General features: G+C 50.7%; 1 protein-coding gene across 9 annotated transcripts; it reads left to right on the forward strand.

The window, feature by feature from the left end:
- Positions 1–680: 680 nt before the first annotated feature.
- LOC105463764 (golgin subfamily A member 6C-like) lies at positions 681–20850 on the forward strand. 9 transcript variants are annotated; one of them, XM_071101028.1, is made up of 20 exons: positions 687–1670; positions 2506–2603; positions 3657–3827; positions 10764–10883; positions 12814–12894; positions 14053–14091; positions 14357–14407; positions 14508–14589; positions 14686–14792; positions 15827–15913; positions 16021–16128; positions 16321–16408; positions 16820–17331; positions 17606–17686; positions 18999–19074; positions 19505–19596; positions 19835–19937; positions 20020–20120; positions 20212–20365; positions 20452–20850. In XM_071101028.1, the coding sequence occupies exons 2-20, from the start codon at positions 2547–2549 to the stop codon at positions 20664–20666; spliced, it is 2325 nt and encodes a 774-aa protein (XP_070957129.1). In that variant the 5' UTR covers positions 687–1670; positions 2506–2546; the 3' UTR covers positions 20667–20850. The 9 variants fall into 9 exon arrangements, with proteins under 9 accessions (XP_070957138.1, XP_070957129.1, XP_070957131.1 ...); XM_071101030.1 differs by having other exon boundaries at positions 690–1670; positions 2503–2603; positions 17606–17674; XM_071101029.1 differs by having other exon boundaries at positions 1500–1670; positions 2503–2603.
- The last annotated feature ends 1284 nt before the right edge of the window (positions 20851–22134 follow it).

The following is a 22134-nucleotide window of genomic DNA, read 5'->3' on the forward strand; positions in this document are numbered from 1 at the left end:
GTCCTGTGGCCCACATGAGAGGCAATTATCCCTGCTCTGCTCAGCTGAGAGGACAAACTGAGGCAGAGTAGGGGAACAACTCTGTCATAGTCTGCCTGTTAATGGCAGAGTCAAGACCAGCCCTTCCCTGAGTGTCAGGTCCAGTGGACACCAAGCGTGGAGGCTGTATTAGTCCATTTTTCATTGCTCTAGAGGATTACCCGAGACTGGATTATTTATTTTTGAGACAAAGTCTAGCTCTGTCGCCCAGGCTGGAGTACAGTGACACAATCTCAGGTCATTGCAACCTCCGCCCCCTGGGTTCAGGCTATTCCCCTGCCTCAGCCTCCTGAGTAGCTGGAATTACAGCCATGCACCACCATGTCTGGCTAAGTTTTTGTATCTTTAGTAGAGACAGGGTTTTGAGACAGAGTTTCACTCTGGGCCAGGCTAGAGTGCAATGGCGTTATCTTGGCTCACTGCAACATCTGCCTCCCAGGTTCAAGCAATTTTCATGCCTCAGCCGCCCAAGTAGCTGGGATTACAGGCATGCACCACCATGCCCGGCTAATTTTGTATTTTTAGTAGAGACAGGGTTTCACCAGGTTGGCCAGGCTAGTCTTGAACCCTTGACCTCAAATGATTCACCCGCCTCGGCCTCCCAAAGCGCTGGGATTACAGGCACGAGCCACCGCTCCCAGCCCTGAGACAGGGTAATTTATAAAAGAGGTTTCTTTGCCTCACAGTTCTGCAGGCTGTACAAGCATCTGCTAGGCTTCTGGTGAAGCCTCAGGAAGCTTTTACTCCTGGTGGGAGGCAAAGAGGGAGGAGGCGTGTTGCATGGTGAGAGAGGACGCAAGAGACGGGAGGCATCAGGCTCTTTTAAACAACTAGCTCTCTGGCGAACTCATAGAAAACTCACTCATTGAATCACTCGAACCAGGGAGGTGGAGGATGCAGCGAGCCGAGATCGTGCCACTGCACTCCAGCCTGAGCTGTGAGGGAGACTCTGTCTCAAAAACAAAAAGAAAAAAGAAAAAAAAACCTCACTCATTACTGTGGGGAGGCCACTAAGCCATTCATGAGGGATCTCCCACCATGACCCAAGCACCTCACACTCTAGGCCCCACCTCCAGCATTGGGGATCACATTTCAACACCAGATGTGGATGGGACAAGTATCCAAACTATGTCAGAGGCCTCCCCCTCCCTCTCATCAGAGTCTTCTGTCCTCAGTTCAGGTGCATGCTGGCCTCCATGCCTGGCTTCCTAGGAAGTCATCTTGGCCCCAAGGGGTTGGGCAGGGCCACTAGGCCGAAGGTTGGAGCCCTATCTCTCCTAGTCCCAGCCTGGGTCTCCATCACTGGCTAACCAGCCCTGTCACTTTGGCCTTGGGCAAGTCACCTGTGCCTTGCTTCCCTTTCCCCAGCAGCCAGATGGGGATAATAGCATCTATTTCACCCATAATCAAGTGCTCACTTGTTAACAGGAACTGAGTCCCAGAGGAGGTGCAGGTGGAGTCATTGAAGCAACACTGCAGCTGGACCTGGGTCTGAGTCCCTGCTCCTGGCTGTGAGATGCGCCTCTCCCTCTGTTTATTCATCTAAAGGATAGAGCTGTGCTGTTCTGGGTTTGCTGTGACAATTGAACTGGCCTCTGTGAGTTGGTGGTGGCCTCCTGAGATGGCTTGAGGTGAGCTGGAGGTGTGTATTGAATGCCCCCTCGCACCCACGGGGAAGACCCACTTAAGGAAGACTCACATGTCTGTATGGAGGAATACAGGTTCCCTGCCCCTCAGCTGTCCTCTGTCCCTTCCCAGCCCCCTCTGCTGTCCTGCAAGCTCTGGCGGTGGCCATCCAGCTTGGTGGCCATCTGACTGATCCACTCTTCCAGGTGGACCCTCTCTCCTCACGTGGTGCAGGTCCCATTGCACCACCTCCAGACAGGCCATACTAGCCCCCAGAGCCTCCTTTCCCTGTTACCCAGCCCCAACCCCCAGGTATGTGCCACTTCCCTAAAGCCTGCTGTGTTCACCAGCTGTGTTTGAACTCAGTCTCTGTGCAAGGCCTCATGCAAAGGCTGAAACAGCCTGGCTTGTAAAGGGCCAGGAGACCAAAGCTCAAAGAGAGAGTAACGGTCTCCCAGAGTCCACTTAGCCTCAGCCCCAGAGCTGCATCCGTGCTGTTCCTGGCTCCAGTGAACCAATTATCTCCCGTGATGCCTTTAAGGGCTCCTGTGGTGATGGAGGTGGCTGGAGAGAACAGGCTGCCATAGCCCTCCCTCCCTGAGAAGGCCCGATGGGGAACATTTTAGCCTTCAGGGCATTCCTTCAGGGCATCCCGGGGGGCATCTTCTAGGGACCTCTCCTACACCCTGCCCCGCCCTGGCTCTCTAGTGAGAAATTGCAGTTGCTTGGACAGTGGGGCTGACCCAGCACAAGTGCATCTATTAGGCTTGTCTTCGGGGTGCTGGGGTGGGGGCAGGGGTGCTTCAGGGATAGGAAGGAGAGGCCTGTGTGTTCCAGAAGTACAGAGGAACCTGGTGCCAGCCTCAGTCAACCCCGATGTGATGATCTTTCTACCCATCCTCTTTGATGTCTTGATTCTGGCTGATGTCCTTGGCCAGGTAAGCTTAAGGTCTGGGCTCCTGGGGTCCCCTCACTGGCCCTGCCCACTCCTTGCAGGTAGGGGAGTCTTCGGGCCAGGACTATCCTTGGCTCCCCCTTCCAGGTCATAGGTTCAAAGACCATTCCTGGGTTCCACCACCACCAGGCCTCAATGGTGTCCTGATGGGCACAGGAGCTGCTGGGGCTTTCTAGACTAATACCCTTGCCTATCCCTGTGTTCCCCCCTGCAGTGGGGCTGCAGGAGTCAGCCTCAGTCTCTGCCCTGCGAGCCTGCCTTACCTTGCCCTGACAGCCCCACACCTGCCCTGGAAGACCCCCCACACCCACTGGCTCTGATTCACTGTAGAGCAGCCAGGGGCCCCGTTGCTCACACCCTCTGGCCTGAGGATGACTGGCTCTGTGATTGGGTTTGGGGCATCAGGGAAGGACGTGGGCCTTGCCCTCAGCAGCCCCCATCCCCACTCTGGCCCCTTTTCAGTCTTCCTCCTCTTGTGGGCTGTACCCTGGGGCCCTCCCAGCTCCTCATATCAGATGACTGTCTAAGTATCTAGAAATCAGTTTTTTTAAACACCGACCTTGGATTGCTTCCTGACTTTTTCATACCCCCAAAGGGCCAGCCTTTCTCTTAGGATTGACAGTCTCTCCAGCCCTACTGGACCAGACCAGGCAGGCATAAGGGTATCCCTTCCCCAGCCCTCTTTGGGGCAAGTTTTGTCCCCTTCCTGCCACCTGGCAGCAGGACCACACTTTGGTGTCAGGAGGGGCAGCAGAGACTGCGGACCCCCGAGCTGTGCCTAAGTCCTCTGTGTGTCTAGTTGTGTGTGCTGGGGGAGGCTCCTGGCCACCATTTCCCCCTCTGTAAACAAGACGGATACCTGTGGCATGGAGGGCGTGAGGCTGGTGTGAGTGCCAAGCACTTGGAGCAGGGCCCTGAGTGAGCATGGATGTGGGAGCAGGGGGGTTCCTAGACTTTATGCACCTTGGGGATGGGAGTGGGGCTCCCTGCGTGGGTTGACAAGGCATTGCTTTCCCCCACCCCACCTCTGTCCCAGACCTGCAAGTCCAATCCTTGGGGGTCTAGGAGGGAAGAAGCCCCTGGCTGTGAGGCCTCGGGCTGGACCCTGGCCCTCTCTGGCTCTGAGTTCCTGGGAAAGTCGGTGGTGTTGGAACTCCGGATTCATTCCTCAGCGTTGAGGCACTGTCTGTGGAAGCCGTGGGACAAGGTGAAGGTGGGGAGAGGAGAGGCTTGGAGTTTGGGTTTCAGCAGAGGGATCAGCAGCGTGAGGGGTCACCTGTGTGTAGAGGAAAGGGAGTGAAGGCCAGGAGTGAGGAATGAGTCTGAGTGCACCCAGGATGGTGCTGCATCTCCTCCCACATCCACCTGGCCCTGGTCAGGGGAGAAGAAAGACCACAAGACAAAGGGGAAACTGAGTTGGGTTCACACATGTCCTTCCAGGACCTGGAGGTGCCACTGTCTGGCCATTATGCAGTGAGAAGTGGGAGAAGGAAGATTCCCTCCCCATACCTCGTGTTCTCTGTCCCAGGTCTCCTGGCCCCCTGTGCACCTAAGTTCAGTCTCTGTCGGCCCCCAGCATCATTTCTAGGGTTGGTGGGAGGCAGCTGGGAACAGGCTAGGGGTAGGTGGAGCCTGCTTGGGGGAGTCTGCTTGACTGCTTGGGCCACTGCCCATGGTAGTGGGGAGCTTTTCTGGCACACTGACTGCACCACCCAGGGCTGCCAATGACAGCAGAAGGCCTTGGCAGTGGGGGTGGTGGACACCACCAAGAACAAACACCTGGCATGGGGTCAGGGTGAACCGCCCTCCACTTACCTGTCTGGAGTGTCCTCTGTACTGCACTGTGCGAGTCTACACTCCCAGGCTGAACACCCTGAGGGAGGCCCTCCACTTTAGCACCTTGACAAGAAGGGCAGGGACACTGGGATCAGGCCCAGCTCCCCTGCCCCCAAATCCTGCAACCCCAGCTGGGGGCTGAGGAGATGCTGTGCTTGGGTGGGGGAAACAGGGGTGTAAAGGGGCCTGCTCACCCCTCAGCTTGGCTCAAAGACTCAAGGCGTCAAAGGCTCAGTCTGCCCCTTAAGAAGGAGCCCGAGCCCAGCCAGATACTCACCAGGACAAGGGTGAATGTGATGAGCAGAAGGCCCAGAATGAAGAGAGCCTTGGCATAGCTAGGGATGGAGGTGTCCAGGGGGCTGGAGGCTTTGGGGCTAGGAGTGCCTAGAGCAGAACAAGAAAGCCATGGCCAGGCAGGGCCCTGGATCCCATACTTCTGAGGAGGCAGAATCTGGGCCCAGAAAGTTATATGTCATGGACCAACCTCAAAAACATTAGCTGAGTAAAAAAGCCAGACATGAGACCACATATTGCATAACTCAATTGATTTGAAATGTCCAAAAAAGGCAAACTGATAGAGACTGAAATGGGCTGATTTACGTCAAGAGGCAGCGACTCAAGCTCTCTAGACTACAGGTAATCTATCTATGAGAAAAAATAAGGAAAAGAAAAGAAACTTAAATATAAATAAATGAAAATAATACTTCTCCCTGATTATAAAGAAAATCACATTATTTTTGTAATAATTCAGAAGACAAAATATGAAGAAAAGTCTTTAATTTTGCCATCCAAACATTCTGGTTTGTTGCTTTTTATACTTTTTTATGCATATAAACATTTTTAAAAGTAGAATCATAACATATAGTCTTTTGTCACTATGTTTTGGGCATATCTCTATGGCAGTAAATATATCCTTGGCATCATCATTTTTAAAAGCTCGATGTATGTTAATCTAATAATTTCCACCCCTGAACTAAATTTTCTTATATATATATATATATATATATATTTTTTTTTTTTTTAATGGACTCGAGCAACCATTTTTGGACTGAATTCATAGAAGGAGAATCTCTGGAGGAAAATAACATAAAACAGTTTGAGGATTTTTAATAGAAATTTTCAAATTATCCTGCAGAAAAAGTGGTTCAGTTTATACTCCCACCAACAGGGGTGGAGCTCCAGTTTCCCCCTTCTATTTGTTCTCTTTGCTGGTATTTAAGCAGAAAATCTCATTGTTTTCATTACATTTCCTTGGTATCTAGTGCTTTTTAATCTTTTCTTTTTCTTTTTTTTTTTTCTTTATTGAGATGGAATCTTGCTCTATCGCCCAGGCTGGAGTGCAACAGTGTGATCTCAGTTCACTGCAACCTCTGCCTCTTGGGTTCAAGTGATTCTCCTGTCTCAGTCTCCCAAGTAGATGAAATTACAGGTGCCCACCTCCATGCCTGGCTAATTTTTTTTTTTTTACTAGAGACGGAGTTTCACCATGTTGGTCAGGCCAGTCTCAAACTGCAGACTTCAGATGATCCACCTGACTTGGCCTCCTACAGTGCTGGGATTACAGGTGTGAGCCACCAGGCCTTGCCTTTAATCTTTTCTATATGGTTATTGGCCATTTTTATTCTTATGGGAAGTGCCTATTTCTCCATTCCTATTTTCTGGCTAACCTCCAAAGTCACATTTCACTTAATTTTTATCCTGCTGATTGAAAGCATTTATCTTAGTGATTTTAATGTAAATAGGAGCAGGACAGACTGTAATTATCTAGGTCTTGCTCTGTCACCAAGGCTGGAGTGCAGTGGCATGATCATAGCTACTGCAGCCTCGCACTCCTGAACTGAAGCCATTTTCCTACCTCAGCCTCCCAAGTAGCTAGGACTACAGGTGTGTGCCACCATGCCCAGCTAATTCAAAAAAATTTTTATGGAGATGTGAATTTGCTATGCTGCCCAGGCTGATCTTGAACACCTGACTTCAAGTAATCCTCCCATCTTGGCTTGTCAAAGTGCTGGAATTACAGGCATGAACTGCTCCCAGCCATGAGCTAATTTGGTTTGCTAGTGGCGTTCTTGGTATCTTTTCATATTGGAGGCTTTGGTGCTACTGCTGAAGTATTACACTCACCATCCTGGGTTACAGGTCTTTTGTTTGAATATTGAACAGAAGGAAGTTTTTAGTTCTGCATCTTTGCAGGTATACAAAATGTGCCTAGGAGGACTCTGCTTTATATCCATTCAAAGTGAGAAGTAATACAGGAAGATTTTGCCTGGCTAGAGGCCTTGAAAGAATGGAGTATTCTGGTTTAATTCTATTGACTTGGAAGTATGAAGGTGAGAAAAATTCAAAACTTGTATTTCCTGTTGAATACAGTTTGAAAATATAGCCAGTGATTCCACTTTTCTTCTCTAGTAAGTTTGGACATTCCAATCTACTTGGTGTTTTATGATAGAACTGCTAGTGTGCCTGCGACTTACCTTGTGAAGATATGTTTTTAAAACTTGAGAGGTAAGAGGGTGTAAATGGTGTTGTATGAGATCAGGCTGGATGAGAACTGACATTGCAAATATACTTTTTAGACTGAATCTCTGATTGCCACTTGTTTTTTTATTTAACTCAAAAATAGAACACATTGGATGGAGGGTGGGAGCAGGAGGGAGATTTATGTCTTTTAATTGCATGTCTTTTTTTCATATCAAGACAGAACATATAGTATCCCTGGCTTTGGACCTACAGAAGGAAACACATTTTTCTGCCTGTTGTATGCCAGAGGTGCTTGAACACCTGGAGGGATTACTGCAGCACAGATGCCTGAGCCTTACTCCGGAGTTACTGATTCACCAGGTCCAGGGTGGCGCCTGAGAATTTGCACTTATAAAAAGTTCTCAGGTTCTGCTGGTGCTGCTAGTCCAGAGACTACATTATTGAGAACCCTCTTGTCTACTAACTGTCAATTGTAGAACTCTAGAAAAAAGCTTAGTTTGGTGTGGGAGAAAAAGCTCAGAGATCATGGAGCGAATCATGAAAGATTCAACCCCTGATCCCAGCCTAGTGTGGAATTCAGGTAGCAATACACAGTGACATAACACAAGTCTTGATTTTCATGATTGCAAGTCATAGCCAAGTATCAAGTGAGAAAATCAGTTTCATTTGCAAGGCTTAGACAGGCCAGGTGATTCTAAAGAAAGAGGCCTTGTATTTGCTTTAAACTGGTAAAGAGCTTTGAGTGCTTATTAAATCTAAAGTTTTGTGTTTTTCTTTACTTTCTTTATTTTATTTTATTATTTTATTTTATTTTATTTTATTTTGAGATGGAGTCTTTTTATTTTTATTTTTTATTTTTTTTTGTTGAGACAGAGTCTCGCTTTGTCGCCCAGGCTGGAGTGCAGTGGCCGGATCTCAGCTCAGTGCAGGCTCCGCCTCCCGGGTTCACGCCATTCTCCTGCCTCAGCCTCCCCAGTAGCTGGGACTACAGGCGTCCGCCACCTCGCCCAGCTAGTTTTTGTATTTTTTAGTAGAGACGGGGTTTCACCGTGTTAGCCAGGATGGTCTCGATCTCCTGATCTTGTGATCCACCCGTCTCGGCCTCCCAAAGTGCTGGGATTACAGGCTTGAGCCACCGCGCCCGGCCAAGATGGAGTCTTGCTCTGTTGCCCAGTCTGGAGTGCAGTTGCTCGATGTTGGCTCACTGCAACTTCTGCCTCCTGGATTCAAGTGATTCTCCTGCCTCAGCCTCCTGAGTAGCTGGGATTACAGGTACGCGCCACCACACCTGGATATTTTTGTATTTTTAGCAGAGACGGGGTTTCATCATGTTGGCCAGGCTGGTCTTGAACTCCTGACCTAAGGGGAGCCACCGCACCCGGCCCAAAAGCTTTGTGATTTTAAAGATATTAGACATGTTTCTTGTTTTTAAAAAGTCTTAATAATGTAGAAGAATAAGAGAAATGTTTTTCCAAGAGAAATCCTTGTGATTATTTTACCTTATTGGAATGTTGGATAATATAGTCTGCTTCATTAATCATCAAACATGCTATGGATTTTCCATTTTTATAGGATTTGTGTCTCAATTGAGGTAATACTGGTAATTCTTGTACTCCATCTGAAGATGAAAAATGTAGGCCAAAATCATAGACCATACATAGAAGCTGGATTATGAAGATAGCTCTGGAGGAACATGTAGACACACACACACACTGACACACATATATATAAAGTATAAACACATATATATTTTAAAGTTTATTTTTAAAGTTTTAAAGCAAAAGCCGGCCCCTCCCCTCTCCCGGAGTAAGCAGGCCCCACCCCTCACCCCAAGTGGGCGGGGACAGCAGTTGCATGGGCAGCTTCCTTTGTGATGCCACAGGTTCCTCTGGACACACTGCTGCCTGGCCACGCCTCCTTTCCCTTTCATCTTTCTCACTGACCAATGGGCTTGGAGCATTAAGGCCACACCCCTTTTCTGTGTTCTATTGGCGCCCTGGTTACGCCTCCTCTGGCTCAGTCACACAGCTGACTGGTAGGTGACTGGAGGTGTTCCCTGATGTGGCCCCAACCCTGCCTCCCTCCCCACCCCGCGATGTTAGAAGAAACTCGAGAGCGCAAATTGGCAGCAGCCAAGAAAAAGGTAAAAAGCACCAGGTCGTGGCCCCCCAATCCAGCCAGAGATCCCCTCCAATGGCAAGACCACTGCCAGAGTCTATACCACTCCTGAGGCACACCGGGCTGGGGCCCCCAACCCTGGCACCTCTGGGCTCCCCCCACCAAAGTCCTGGCAGTCAGTCCCACTCCTTCAGCAAGAAGCCCAGCCCCTGCCCTCACCAATCACTCCAGGGTGACTTTGGGTGGGTGACTCCTGGGGCTCCCCACTCCATACTCAGCCCTCACATCCTGCCACCCCAAGCCCAACCTCCCTGGGTTCTCTGGGCTCACCTCTCCAAGGACCTGAGTCTCCCAGCCCCAGGACCCCCCATTGCCATTCATCCCTGGGTAACTTTGAACTGGTGATTCCTGGGGTTCCCTGCTGCAGATTCGACTCTCCCCTCCTGCTGACCCAAGCCCGACCTCCCTGGGCTCTTTGGACTGGTGTCTCCAAGGACCTGAATCCCAGCTCTATGTCCCCCTCCACCATCGTGGATCGGTGACTCAGCCATCGCACTGATGTGGTTTCCCCCACCCCCAGGAGGAGTGGAATGTAGTGATGTCACAGTCCCCCTATGAACTGTCATTACTGCTGCAAGACCAGCCATTGATCTTATGACCCAGTCCCCTAAGCATTCTCACTCCATTTCTGGTTCCTTGGGTCACAGCACAAATTTCCAGCTGGAAGGGGAATGGGGACTATGGGACCTAGGGGCAAGAGGTTTCAGGCTGCCTCACTCCCTTCACATAGACATTGGGAGTGTGAAAAGCCTACACTTCACCCGTGAGCTCAAAATGTTGACAGTATCTCTGGGTGGCAATGGGAGAACGAGTTTGGTTTGGTTTTCTCCCAGCCTTCTACTCTCCAAAGAGAATTTAACATTTTTTTCTGAGTTCTCCACCTCACATTCTAATTCTCCACGGTTCTGGGACCAGACAGAGCTTCAATCACTGGTCTCTGAAGTGAGATTTGCTCATCCTCTGTGGAATAGATCTTCGGAAACTGAACTTGACACCTTGAATCTTCCTCCTATCATCTCAACCTGGGGCACTTTGAGTGCCACAGGATAAATGTGGGAGATCTTTCTAAAGCATCAGTTTCCCTTGATTCTCTTGAGAGAGGAAAAACATTAATGTACTTAGGGATGACAGTCACATAGGTTTCTAAGAGTATACCAGACTTCTCTCTGAAATGAGACTTGGTTGTCCTCTTTCTGATAAGTTCCCAGATTTACCAAAAAAGCTGCCTTCTGCCATGAGGACACATTGATATAAAAGTTTGAGAGGTCCTGGTGCACTTCTTCACACTTACAGACGTGTGAGGATGTATGACTCTAAACCACACAGCGTACAGTTCCTGCCTGCTTAATGCTGACTTTTCTACCACTGCCTCTGGTTTTGGTCCCTGGCAGCTGCTGATTCATGGTAAAATCCCAGAGCTTGGAGTCAGAAGACTGAGTTTAAGTTCCATTATTGCCCCCTCTGCCTTTCATTTTTAGCCATAATATCAATCCCTCTCGGTCACTAAGTGATTGTGGCAACACCATGTACAGTTCTTGGTGGCATTAAATCAGATGGTGTATAAGAGTATTTTGCAAAAACTGTAAAGGAGGATGTGGCTGTAGGGGCTGGTAGTTCTCATGAGTATTACTGCTCTTCTTTCCCACAGCTAAAAGAATATCAGCAGAGGAGCAGCCCTGGTGTTCCGGCAGGAGCGAAGACGAAAAAGAAAACTACTGGCCGTAGCCCTGAGACAACCACTTCTGGTGGTTGCCACTCACCTGGGGATGTGAGTCTTGGCTGGCCAGTCTCCTGGGGACAGGGGGCCCAAGGGGCAGTAGAGGGTAATTGTTGAGATTGCTGGGTACTTGTTAAGAATTCTCGGTTTGAATCCTGCCTCTGCATCTGCTAGGGATCTGATTTGTGTCAGTTGCTTGAGCTCCTTGGGCCTCTCTTTTCACATCTGTAAAATAGGGGTAGTGTGGTTTGACTTCCATTTGTGAAGTTTAAATGAGATTTCATATTGTTGTTGTTTTTATGTTAATCCCTAGTACATGGCCTGCTGTAAACACCCAGGATACCCAGGAAATGGTCATTGCTGTTTGATTTTCCTCATCCCCAGTCTCAAGGGGAACCTGGGCCAATGAGTACAGTCACTTGCCATCAGGCTATCCCTTTAGGAGTCACCGAAGGGGGCTCCAGCGTGTGGTGAGGAAAGCCCCAGGCACTAGGAGTAAGAGAAGATCTAACTTGCCACCAGCTTGCTGGGTGACCACAGAAAAGTCACTTCTTCTCCTGGGCCTCAGTTTCCTCCTCTGTAAGATGATACTGGACAAGATCAGTGTCTTTGAAACTTGTTTTTTAGCTGGAGCCCCCTTAGTTCAAGTGAACCCTTACTCAGAAGTCTGGTTTTATTAATGGAGGTGGAGGTCTGGAGCATTACCAGATTCATCGCCCACATCCTGGGCCTGAGGAGAGGGGTCCAGTGAGCATATTAAGAGCTGTATTGGTCAGGTGACTCTACCCTGTGACTGCATCGCTCAGGGAACATTTCCATCTATTTGTTCCTGCCCCGGCAAGGCCGCAGGTGGCCATTTGGAAGAACGGCATAGGCCATGGTTTTAATCTCCTCTGCTCTTCCTCAGCATTTCGTTTTCCTGAACCCATGTCTTCCTCCTACCCTGACTTTCTTGCTTCTCTCTAAACCACTTCTGTCTTTCTCCCCCTGCCTTGTTTTTTCCCTTGTCACCTCCTGTAGATTCAGGACATTCTGAAGGTGCTGGCATCCAACCTTAACCACTCCAATGGGGTAGTGCTACCCCATTGAAAAAGTGGAAGGCGAGGCAGTGCCAGGACCCCTCTCTGGCTTTTTGTCTGCAGCTCTGCATGCCCCTGAGGCTTCTCTGGTTTGGGGGATACTTTGCCTCTGGCTTATTTTTATGTTGCTGCCATTAACCTTCAGCCTGTTTATGTCTTCTTCTTCACCTGCTTGATTGATTGGGTTTTTTCCTTCCCCACATCTTTTATAATCTTGGAAATGGTGAGACATATCTTAAAGTTTAAAAGTAATTTGGGAATAATGTACAGAGCAGGCATGTGGGATTTGGGGCTTTTTTTTTCTTTTCTTTTTTTTTTTTTTTTTTTTGAGACAGAGTGTCTCTGTCACCCAGACTGGAGTGCAGTGGTGCGATCTCGGCTCACTACAACCTCTGCCTCCTGGGTTCAAGCGATTCTCTTGCCTTAGCCTCCTGAGTAGCTGGGATTACAGGCACCTGCCAGGGTGCCCGGCTAATCTTTGTATTTTTAGTAGAGACAGGGTTTCACCATGTTGGCCAGGCTGGTCTCAAACTCCTGACCTCACGTGATCCACCCGCCTCAGCCTCCCAAATTTCTGGGATTACATGCGTGAGCCACTGTGCCCTGTCCCTTACTGTTTTTATACTTTATATCCGTAACTGTTTCCCATGAAAGCATTTTTTTTTTCATTTCTCATTTTTATTACCTCTGCATCATCTGCTACCCTGAAGGATCTAGAGGTAAGAGGCCCTGGGCCGAAGTGCAGTGACCTTTCATGCCAGCCCTCCAACCTCCTCTCACAGTGGGAGCTGGGTGCCCCTCTACCAGCTGAGACAGCCCACACACACCCCAGCCCTAATGATTGTTCTCTCTACCTCTCCCCGCAACCCTCCTCCAACTCCTCCTCTCTGCGTGCGCCTCAGAGCCGGTACCAAGAACTGGAAGTAGCCCTGGACTCAAGCTCCGCAACAATCAATCAACTCAATGAAAACATAGAATCATTGGTAAGAGTCCAGTGGGGTCTCCTGATTCCATGCTGCCAATCCTGGACTCCAGTTTCCCCTTGGGTCCCTGAAGAAAGGGGTTAGGGCCCCTGGTGCCAAGGGTTAATGGGCAGCTGGAGTGCCTGGGCTTCACCTGGGGGGACCCCAGAGCAAGGAGCATGCAGCATGGCTCTTCTGTCACTGTTCTGTTTGCTGACTCTCGTCTTCAGACACCTCTGCTCCAGTCCTTGCCACACACACCCTGGGGTTCTCGCCTCTCAGAGAAGTGAGGGTTGTTAGGGGCTCAGTATGTCTGCCCTGACTCAGTCCCTAATTTGTTCTTTGAGTCTGGACTAGCCAGCTCTCCTCCTTGGGCTTGTGTTTCCAGAGGAGGTAGAGTATCAAAGGTCTCTGTTAGCTCTGAGAGTCCGAGAGTTAAAGGCCCCTAGAATGGGCCAGGTGCGGTGGCTCAAGCCTGTAATCCCAGCACTTTGGGAGGCCGAGACGGGTGGATCACGAGGTCAGGAGATCGAGACCATCCTGGCTAACACGGTGAAACCCCGTCTCTACTAAAAAATACAAAAAACTAGCCGGGTGAGGTGGCGGGCGTCTGTAGTCCCAGCTACTGGGGAGGCTGACACAGGAAAATGGCGTAAACCCAGGAGGCGGACCTTGCAGTGAGCAGAGATAGCACCACTGCACTCCAGCCTGGGCGACAGAGCGAGACTCCGTCTCAAAAAAAAAAAAAAGCCCCTAGAATGGAAACCTCAGGGCCAACGGCTCCCGTCTGTCCTTTTCTGTCCTGTATCTGTGCTGTGAAGACCCGTGCCTGGTCTGTATGTGCTCAGTAAACGTTCATTGAATGAACGCATCTTTCTAAATCACAAACTGGCAGAACGGTGGGCCTTTCTCAGACTCTGACTCTAGAGGTTTATGTTACTGTCCTTTTGAGAGAATCCAGATTCAGACTTTGAGTTCTGTGGCTGTGGGCAAAAACCAACAAAGACCCAAATCCTCTGTCTTTGGGAGCTTGAGGAGAGTTGACCAGTTCATGTTGCCACTGGGTCTGAGAACTTTGCCTTTAAAATCCATTCCTGGCCCCTGCCTACCGCTTCCTGGTCTGGGGAATAGAGTTGAGGGGCCCCCCCCTCAGTCACCTGAATTTGACTCTTCCCACAGAAACAACAGAAGGAACAAGTGGAACATCAGCTGGAAGAAGTAACGCGATTTCTTTGTTTGCACACAACATGACTGCTGGGTTTGAGGGGCACTCAGATGTAGAGGCGCCAGTCTCGTCTCACCCACTCCCAGCCTGGGGAAGAAGACTCACCCCTCAGATTCCACCCCATACCCACAGGGTCCCTGAAAACCTGGTCCCATGGGTGTGCCTGTCCTGGGGCATTGGTGGCATGCTGGGGGCATGTCTCTTGCTGTGCCATCTCAGCCTCCCCCGGGTAAGAGCTCTGTCTTCCTCCTCCTACAGGAAAAGAAAGCAAACAATGACATACACAAAGCACAGACGGAGCAGCTAGAGGTGAGTGGAGGGTGGGGAGTTTTCTCCTGTCCTCCGGAGAATGTTTCTTTCCGTCTCTTTCAGCACTTGCTTGGCTTTTCTCCCAAACATTCAATTCCAGACAATCAACATCCTCACATTGGAAAAGGCAGACTTGAAGACCACCCTTTACCATACTAAACGTGCCGCCAGACACTTCGAAGGTGAGAACGTGGGCACCCCATCATCCTTCAACCTGGCACTTTGACAGGTCTTTAGGGGGAGTCCTTTGGGCCCCATCTCAACCTCTCTCATTACAGAAGAGTCCAAGGATCTGGCCGGCCGCCTACAATCCTCCTTACAGCGTATTCAAGAATTGGAGCGGGCTCTCTCTGCTGTGTGTACACAGCAGCGGGAAGAGGACAGGGTGAGTCCAACCAGCTGCCCCATCCCCTGGCAGCCTGGCTTCCCAGATGCAGGAGTGAGCCTAAAGGTCCCTTCTGCAGGATGCAGTGTCCTGCCCAGAAGGCAGCGTGCTCATTTCTCGCTGCTTTTGTGTGTGGTTGTTAGAGGCAGCCTGGGGCTGAGTCAGCTGCTGTGGGTGAGTTGGGGGCACTGTGGGGAGCAAACACTGGACACAGAGCTCAGAGGCCAAGTGCCTGCCCTGCCCTTACCTGGCTGTGGCCTTGGCCAAGTCCCAGGTGGGGTATCGGATACTTGTACTGTGAAGGTACAGAAGAGTACCTTTAGTATGTCACCATTTCTGTAGAGAGGAAAGATGTGTGTGTGTGTGTGTGTGTGTGTGTGTGTGTGTGTGTACGTACTATTATACATACAACATGTCTGCAAGTGTTCATAAAAAACTCAGGAGAGAGTAACAGGGCGGTTGGGAGACACTTCCCTTCTGTACCTTCTGAGTTTTGGACGATGCGAATGTATCATCCTTTCAAAAAGTGAACAAAAGATTAATTTTCCCCCCTCTATCTGTGCCCCCACACCTAGCAAGAAAAAATGGGCTTAGAGAATCGGATAGACCTGTGTGTTCAAATCCCAGCTCTGTCTAAGTGATCTTAGGCAAGCACTTAACCTCGAATACTCCATGTTTTTCATCTACGCAATAGAGGTTACCCTAGTAAATGTCTCATATGGTGGTTGTGAGGATTAAATGGGATTGTTAGCATGGTACCTGGTGAAGCACTCCATTAAGGTTCAAAGAGTGGTAGTAATAACAGTAATAACAATTGTAATATGATCTGATCTCTCTGGGCCTCCGTTAGCCAGCAGTAAATTCGATCTCTTTCCCTGTCCCTTCCAACTTTACTGAGTTCTTCTAAAAACCGGACCACGGGCTTGGAAATGCCTTGATCTTTACTGACTGAGTTGTATATTGAGCCTAGCGATAACCCTTTTGAGGGGCACTGCCCGGGCTCCCCAGATCAAAACTTCTCACTCTTCATCCAGTCCTCGAGCCGCAGTGAAGCAGTCCTCCAGCGGCAGTTACGGCAGACCTTAAAGGAGCGGGCGCTGCTGAACGCACACGTGACACAGGTGAGGCTTTGCAGAGGGAGGGATATGGAAGGAAGATGACCCCAGGGGACCAGGAGCAGGTGAGGACCAGTGACAGCCCTTCCTCACTTCTGTGCCCATTCTTGCAGGTGACAGAGTCATTGAAACAAGTCCAGCTGCAGAGAGACGAATATGTCCAACATATAAAAGGAGAGAGGGCCCGGTGGCAGGAGAGGATGCGGAAAATGTCGGTGGAGGTGAGACCTGACCCTTCAGCCCCCACCTTAGATGGGTCACTGGGTCTTTCTGGGCATCTGTAACATGGGACTAGTACAGCCAGAGGTGGTCATGGGTCTGGGCTTTGTGGAGGTGGGGGCAGAGAGGAAGATGGTAGCCTGTCCAGCCACCAGCCCCCTCTCCAGGGCCCTTTCCCCCTGTGCTTTGGGCAGGCTCGCACATTGAAGGAGGAGAAGATGCGTGACACATATCGGATACAGGAGCTGGAGAGGACCTTGTCCGAACTCAAACACCAGATAGGTAAGGTGGGGCTGGTGTGACCTGGGAGCAGGACTGGCATCAGAGGGCTGTGGGGTGGCTTAGGATGCCCCAGGGAGGTGGGTGAATGGAAGGGCTTTGAGGCAGTGGGAAAGTGGTCTGTGCCAGGAGTCAGCAAGTCTTGTCATCTCCATGAGCTCAGGGTCCCCATCAGCAAAGAGGGAGGAGTGCCCATTGTCAGCCACCCACAGTGCTCTCTATCTGAAAGTGGCTTGGAAATGGGCACCATCGGGTGCGAGGAATCATTAGCAGTGAGGCCAAGCTTGGGAAGCCTGAGAGGAGCTGTGAATCAAGAGGAGGGTTGTTTCTTTTTTTTTTTCTTTTTTTTTTTTTCAGGGGGGAGGGGGTGGGAAGAGGAATCCAGAGGCCCTTATTGTCTGCTTCCTTTCTCAGCTGAGCCCTCATCCTCGGCGCCCCCAGCAGGGCCCTCTGAGGTGGAGCAGCTACAAGATGAGGCCAAACACCTGAGGAAGGAGGTGGAGAGTTTGGTGGAAAAACTGCAATTCCAGGTGGAAAACAACCAGGCCTTGAGTCTCCTGAGCAAGGAGCAAAAGGAGAGGCTTCAGGAGCAGGAGGAGAGGCTCCGGGAGCAGGAGGAGAGGAGGCTGTGGGAGCAAAATGAGAGGCTTCGGGAGCAGGAGGAGTGGACGCTGCAGGAGCAGGAGAGTCTGCGTGAGCAAAAGGAGAGGCTTAGGGATCAGGGTGAGAGGCTGCGAAAGCAGGAAGAGAGACTGCGAAAGCAGGAGGAGAGGCTACGAAAGCAGGAGGAGAGGCTTCAAAAGCAGGAAGAGAGGCTGCGAAAGCAGGAGGAGAGGCTACGAAAGCAGGAGGAGAGGCTCACGCTTTCCCAGAACCACAAGCTCGACAAGCAGCTGGCCGAGCCACAGTGCGGCTTCGAGGATCTGGTGGGTTGCCCCACCTGGGGAGGCTGCCCTCATCCCTAGCCCTCCAGGCCTTTGTTTCCCCACCTGTAAAATGGGGCAGTGTAGCCCTCACATGAGATGGTACTTCTAAAGGCACCTGTGAGCCAGAACTCATCAGGCCCTGCTCTGATGGCTGTGGGGGAGGGGATGATTTTTCTAACCCGCCTCCACCCTTCCCCGTGACATGGGAGACAGACACCAAGTTCAGGGTTCTCCAGCTGCAGTGGCTGGTCACTGATTGCTTCTCTCTGTCCAGAACAACGAGGACAAGAGCGCTCTGCAGTTGGAGCAGCGAGTAAAGGAGCTGCAGGAGAAGCTGAGTGAGGTGAAGGAGATGGTAACCTCTGCCCCATCCAAGAAGGGCTGGGAGGCGGGCACCAGCCTCTGGGGAGGGGAGATGCCAGGCCAAAGGCAGCTCTAGCTGGAGGGAAGGTGACCCCAGCCCCCTCCAGAGCAGCCCTATAACTGTTTCTTGCTTCCTGCCCTCTGACTTTTAGAGGTGGGTGGCCCTGGGCTCCTCCCAGGTCTGGACATTATAATCCCAGCTAGAGGCATGGAGTCCCCCAATCATAGGGGAAGAGACTGGTATAAGAGGTTCCTTATGCCAGGGGCAGTAGCTCATGCCTGTAATCCCAGCACTTTGGGAGGCTGAGGCAGGAGAAACGCTTGAGGTCAGGAGTTTGAGACCAGCCTGGCCAACATGGTGAAACCTCATCTCTACTAAAATTACAACAAAAAAAGTTAGCTACGCATGGTGGTGCATGCTTGTAATCCCAGCTACTCAGGAGGCTGAGGCATGAGAATCACTTGAGCACGGGAGGTGGAGGTTGCAGTGAGCTGAAATTGCACCACTGCACTCCAGCCTTGGCCACAGAATGACACTCTGTCCCAAAACAAAACAAAAAAGCCTCCTTAGATTCAACCTGGATTCTGGCCTCAGTTCCACTGGTCACCGTTCAGCTATTTTTCATCTCTGAGTCTCTGTTTCTTTAACTTGAAAAGGAAGTTAGCATTTTGCTTGCGGAGGTGCTGAGGATTAAATGAGAGAATACATGGAAAGCATTAGGCTTGTAGCACACTTAGCAGATGGTGGTTGGCTCCCTCTGCTTTTCCACCAGTCTGTGGCCTGCAGTTTAAATGGTGGGAAGGAGGACATGTGATTTGAGACTGGGGAAGGAGGCATGGGGTTCTAGGCAAGGGAGGAAGTTTCTTAGGCCTGGAGCCAGGGGCCAGGGGCCCAGGCAGGTGACAGAGCCCCACAGTGCTCTCACTACCCTATTAATGGTCCCAGAATCTGGAAGCCAGCCACCACGTGCCCTCATGCCCAGGGTCTTCCTGCAGCTGGAGCTGAAGAGCCAAGAGTCTCAGAGTCTGCAGCAGCAGCGAGACTAATACCTGGGTCACCCGCAGCAGTACGTGGCCACCTATCAGCAGCTGACCTCCGAGAAGGAGGCGCTGCACAGGGAGTTACTGCTGCAGACCCAGCTCATGGACCAGCTGTGGCAGCAGGAAGCTCGGGGCAAAGCGGTGGCTGAGATGGCCTGCCAAACCTGCAGGAGACCCAGGGGAGGGAGTCGCTGAGGACAGGGCCCCGAGGGGGACAACCTGGCAACCTCCGTGCCTTCTCACTCTGTTTCCCTTCCCCTTAGGAGCACCTAGAAGCTGCCAGCCAGTGGAACCAACAGCTAGAGGCCCGCTTGAGCCTCATGGCTCTCCCTGGAGAAGGTACAGGAGACCACTCAGGGGAAGAGGAGAGAGCCCCAGGAGGAAGGGGGCACTGTCAGCAGCACAGGATTGAGGGGTTGGAAGAGACCTTTAGAACAGCTGGTCATTATGCCGACCGGGTGTCTGCACTAAGCTCGGCATGAATATGGTGACCTCCTGGGAGCAGAGGGCCACCAGGTTGCCTAAGGATGAGTGAACTGGCCCAGATCAGAAAGGGAGCAGTTCAGAACTCCGGCACTGACTGGTAGCAGGACTGTGCCTGGGCAATATAGCAAGATCTTGGTTCTTAAAAGGAAAAATAAAGAACAGCAGCTCCTTCCCCTCTGGGGAGGGGCTGTCTCAGGGTTACACAGTGAGGGTGGGGAGAGGTGGGCCCACAGTACCTCCCTTGTTGGGTTGTCTGAGGACCCCTCTGGCCACCTCCCCACAGGAGATGAAGGAGGACATCTAGACAGCGAGGAGGAGGAGGCACCTCGGCCCATGCCACACATCCCAGAGGACCTGGAGTGCCAGGAGGCCATGGTGAGTCTGACTGTCCCTGCTCCACTTTGCCACCTTCCTCTGTGGTCCCTGGAAGGAGCCAGAGGCATGGGCCCCGCCCCAGGGACTGGGGATGAGTCTGTGTGTGGGGAGAGCTACCGGGCCCTGCAGGGGGCCATGGAGAAGCTGAAGATGAGTGCCTCCTGGCGTGGGCCAAGAAAAGTGGGGGCGGGGCAGGATAGGTCACTCCCGAGGTGTGACCCCATTATTTTGGCTCCAGAGCAGCTTTATGGACCTCCCGAAGGAGAAGGCGGACAGGAAGGAGCAGGTGGAAAGACTAGAGCTTGGATTCATCCAGCTCTCTGGAGCGACAGAGGGCATGAGTGAGCAGGAGGCCAGGGCATGGCAGGGGGAGCTGCAGGGCTGTCGGAGGGGCCCCAGTGTCTGAGCCCTGTCCTCTCGCAGGAGACTACATCACTGAATATGAGAGCCAGGGGGCAGTGCCAAACACTCGGCACCAGGAGAAGGAGGACGTCATGGGTCTGGCTCAGAACGAGGAGATGAAGGTAGAGGGCGTGCAACGTCTCTGCAGGGGTGGGGGTGGGCGTGGGATGTGAAGCCAGCTCAGGCGTGGCAGCTGAGCACCCCTCCTTGCAGGTGAAGCTGTTGGAGCTGCAGAAGCTGGTGTTGCCGCTTGTGTGCAACCACGAGGGGCATGACAAATTCCCCCCCGCTGCCCAGAACCGTGGTGATGAGCCCGCTCCAGGGGCCCCAGCCCCCCAGGAGCTTGGGGCTGCGGAGGAGCAGGGTGGTGAGTAGAGCCCTCAGGCGGGGTGGGCAGGCAGGCGCAGGGGAGGCTCGCACTGTGCTCAGACCCCCGCCTCCCTCTCTCCGAAGATCTTTGTGAGGTGAGCCTGGCCCACAGCGTGGAGCCTGCAGCGGGAGAGGCCAGGGAGGGTCCTCCCCTTGGCAACCCCACCGCAGAGAAGATCGTGCAGCTGCTTCCTGTAATGCAGGACACCCAGGAGCACCCAGGCTTGGCCAGCAAACCCTGCGTCCCTTTCTTTTACCGGGCAGCGGAGAACAGGGAGATCAACATCGTCATCATCTGAGAGCTGGTCAAGAAATTGAAAACAACAACAACAACAACAACGAAAAATTATGGGGTTAATCCCCTGCACAATTCATTTACTTCATTTGAATGTTACAGCCCCTCATGTTTATTTGTGTTTCTAATTTACAGTTTAAATTTATTTATAAAAAGTTAAGGGAGAGTGGCTCTTTCCCTAATGTTCACTGTGGCATCCTTTAGCATTTTTGTTTTTACTTTGATAATTGTAGGTCTTGAGCGTGCATATCGAGTTTGCCCTCAGGTGGTGGGAGTTCAAACACACAAAGACCCACTATTTGCACAAAACTATTCTTGCTGGTTTGGAATAGGCTGCCATGCTTTTTTTAATGTTATTGCAGCATGTATCTTCTTTACAGAATTCAGATAAAATTCGCTTGTGTTCTGCTATTATGTTTGATGGAATCCTAATCACAGTGAGCTCTTCATTAGCTCAATATGTGGTTTGCCCTCAAGTGCGCACTGTTTCTTACTTTGTAATATGCCCCTGTGAGTACTGACATTTAGAGTTGTTTAAAGGCCAAGAACTGGAAACAGCCTTTCCCCTATTTTCTGTGTATTGGGGATGGGAGTAATAATATTTTGGGGAGCTTTTTAAATCTCACAGAAGAGGAAAGTGGCCTGCTCTGGCAGGTGTGTGCAGGATAGAGTGTGTTTCATTTGTTCTGGTGCCAGGAATGAGCGCGGTACTATGGTAGTTCCCTTAGGATTTGTACGTGCTCTGGGCTCCTGAAGATATCGCAGCATGAGCTGCAGCAGTTGGACTCTTTCTCAATGACCTAAAAGGGATTATTTCTGAGGAATGAAAGGCTCCCATCACTGACTATGGATGTGGAAAATCTTTTCTAGCTTAGAGCCTTCACATCCACAAGACATTTTAAAGTCTGAGTTCATGTTACCTGTTTTAATCACATGACAACATATCCCAGTACACAAAAGGGCACTGCCTGGCATTCTTCTTAATGTATTTAGTGAAGATCATAAGAAATCCTTTCAGAGTTTAAATGTCCCTGGAACAGGCATACAGGCTCTAGTCAAGAATGAATTCGAGTGAAGGAAAGCTGCATGACACCTGGCATCCCTCTATGTTCATGGAGCTTCTTTGAGGCTAGAAGATTGATTTTACCATCTAGTCCTCTGGCTAATACCTATTCTTCAACCACATTGGTTAATCTGACACAGGAATTTGCTTCTTTTCTTTGAATGAAAAACACTTTAATAATGACCATTATTATAAACCAATATATGTGAGAGTACTTAGTTGAAACAAAAAGCAGTTTTAGTGGACAGTATTATACTACATTTGAAAATCAAGGGGAAGTTTATGCAATTTAAAATGTTTACGAACTGCAGTGCAGTCTACTGTTTGTGAAGGTCAAAGTATTATGAGGAAAAGTGTCTATACAATCACAGAGTTATGTTTCCTCACAAAGTTCTTTACAAAGAGTGAA

The sequence above is a fragment of the Macaca nemestrina genome, chromosome 7 (assembly GCF_043159975.1).
Source record: "Macaca nemestrina isolate mMacNem1 chromosome 7, mMacNem.hap1, whole genome shotgun sequence".
Lineage (NCBI taxonomy): Eukaryota > Metazoa > Chordata > Mammalia > Primates > Cercopithecidae > Macaca > Macaca nemestrina.

What these genes read in the sequence shown, in the direction of transcription:
- LOC105463764 (XM_071101028.1), top strand. Translation starts at nt 2,547, where the DNA reads ATGATCTTTCTACCCATCCTCTTTGATGTCTTGATTCTGGCTGATGTC. An exon ending in TGTGGAAGCCGTGGGACAAG is followed by an intron (nt 3,828 to 10,763) that starts GTGAAGGTGGGG and finishes TCTTTCCCACAG; the next exon opens with CTAAAAGAATATCAGCAGAG. An exon ending in CACAGACGGAGCAGCTAGAG is followed by an intron (nt 14,408 to 14,507) that starts GTGAGTGGAGGG and finishes ATTCAATTCCAG; the next exon opens with ACAATCAACATCCTCACATT.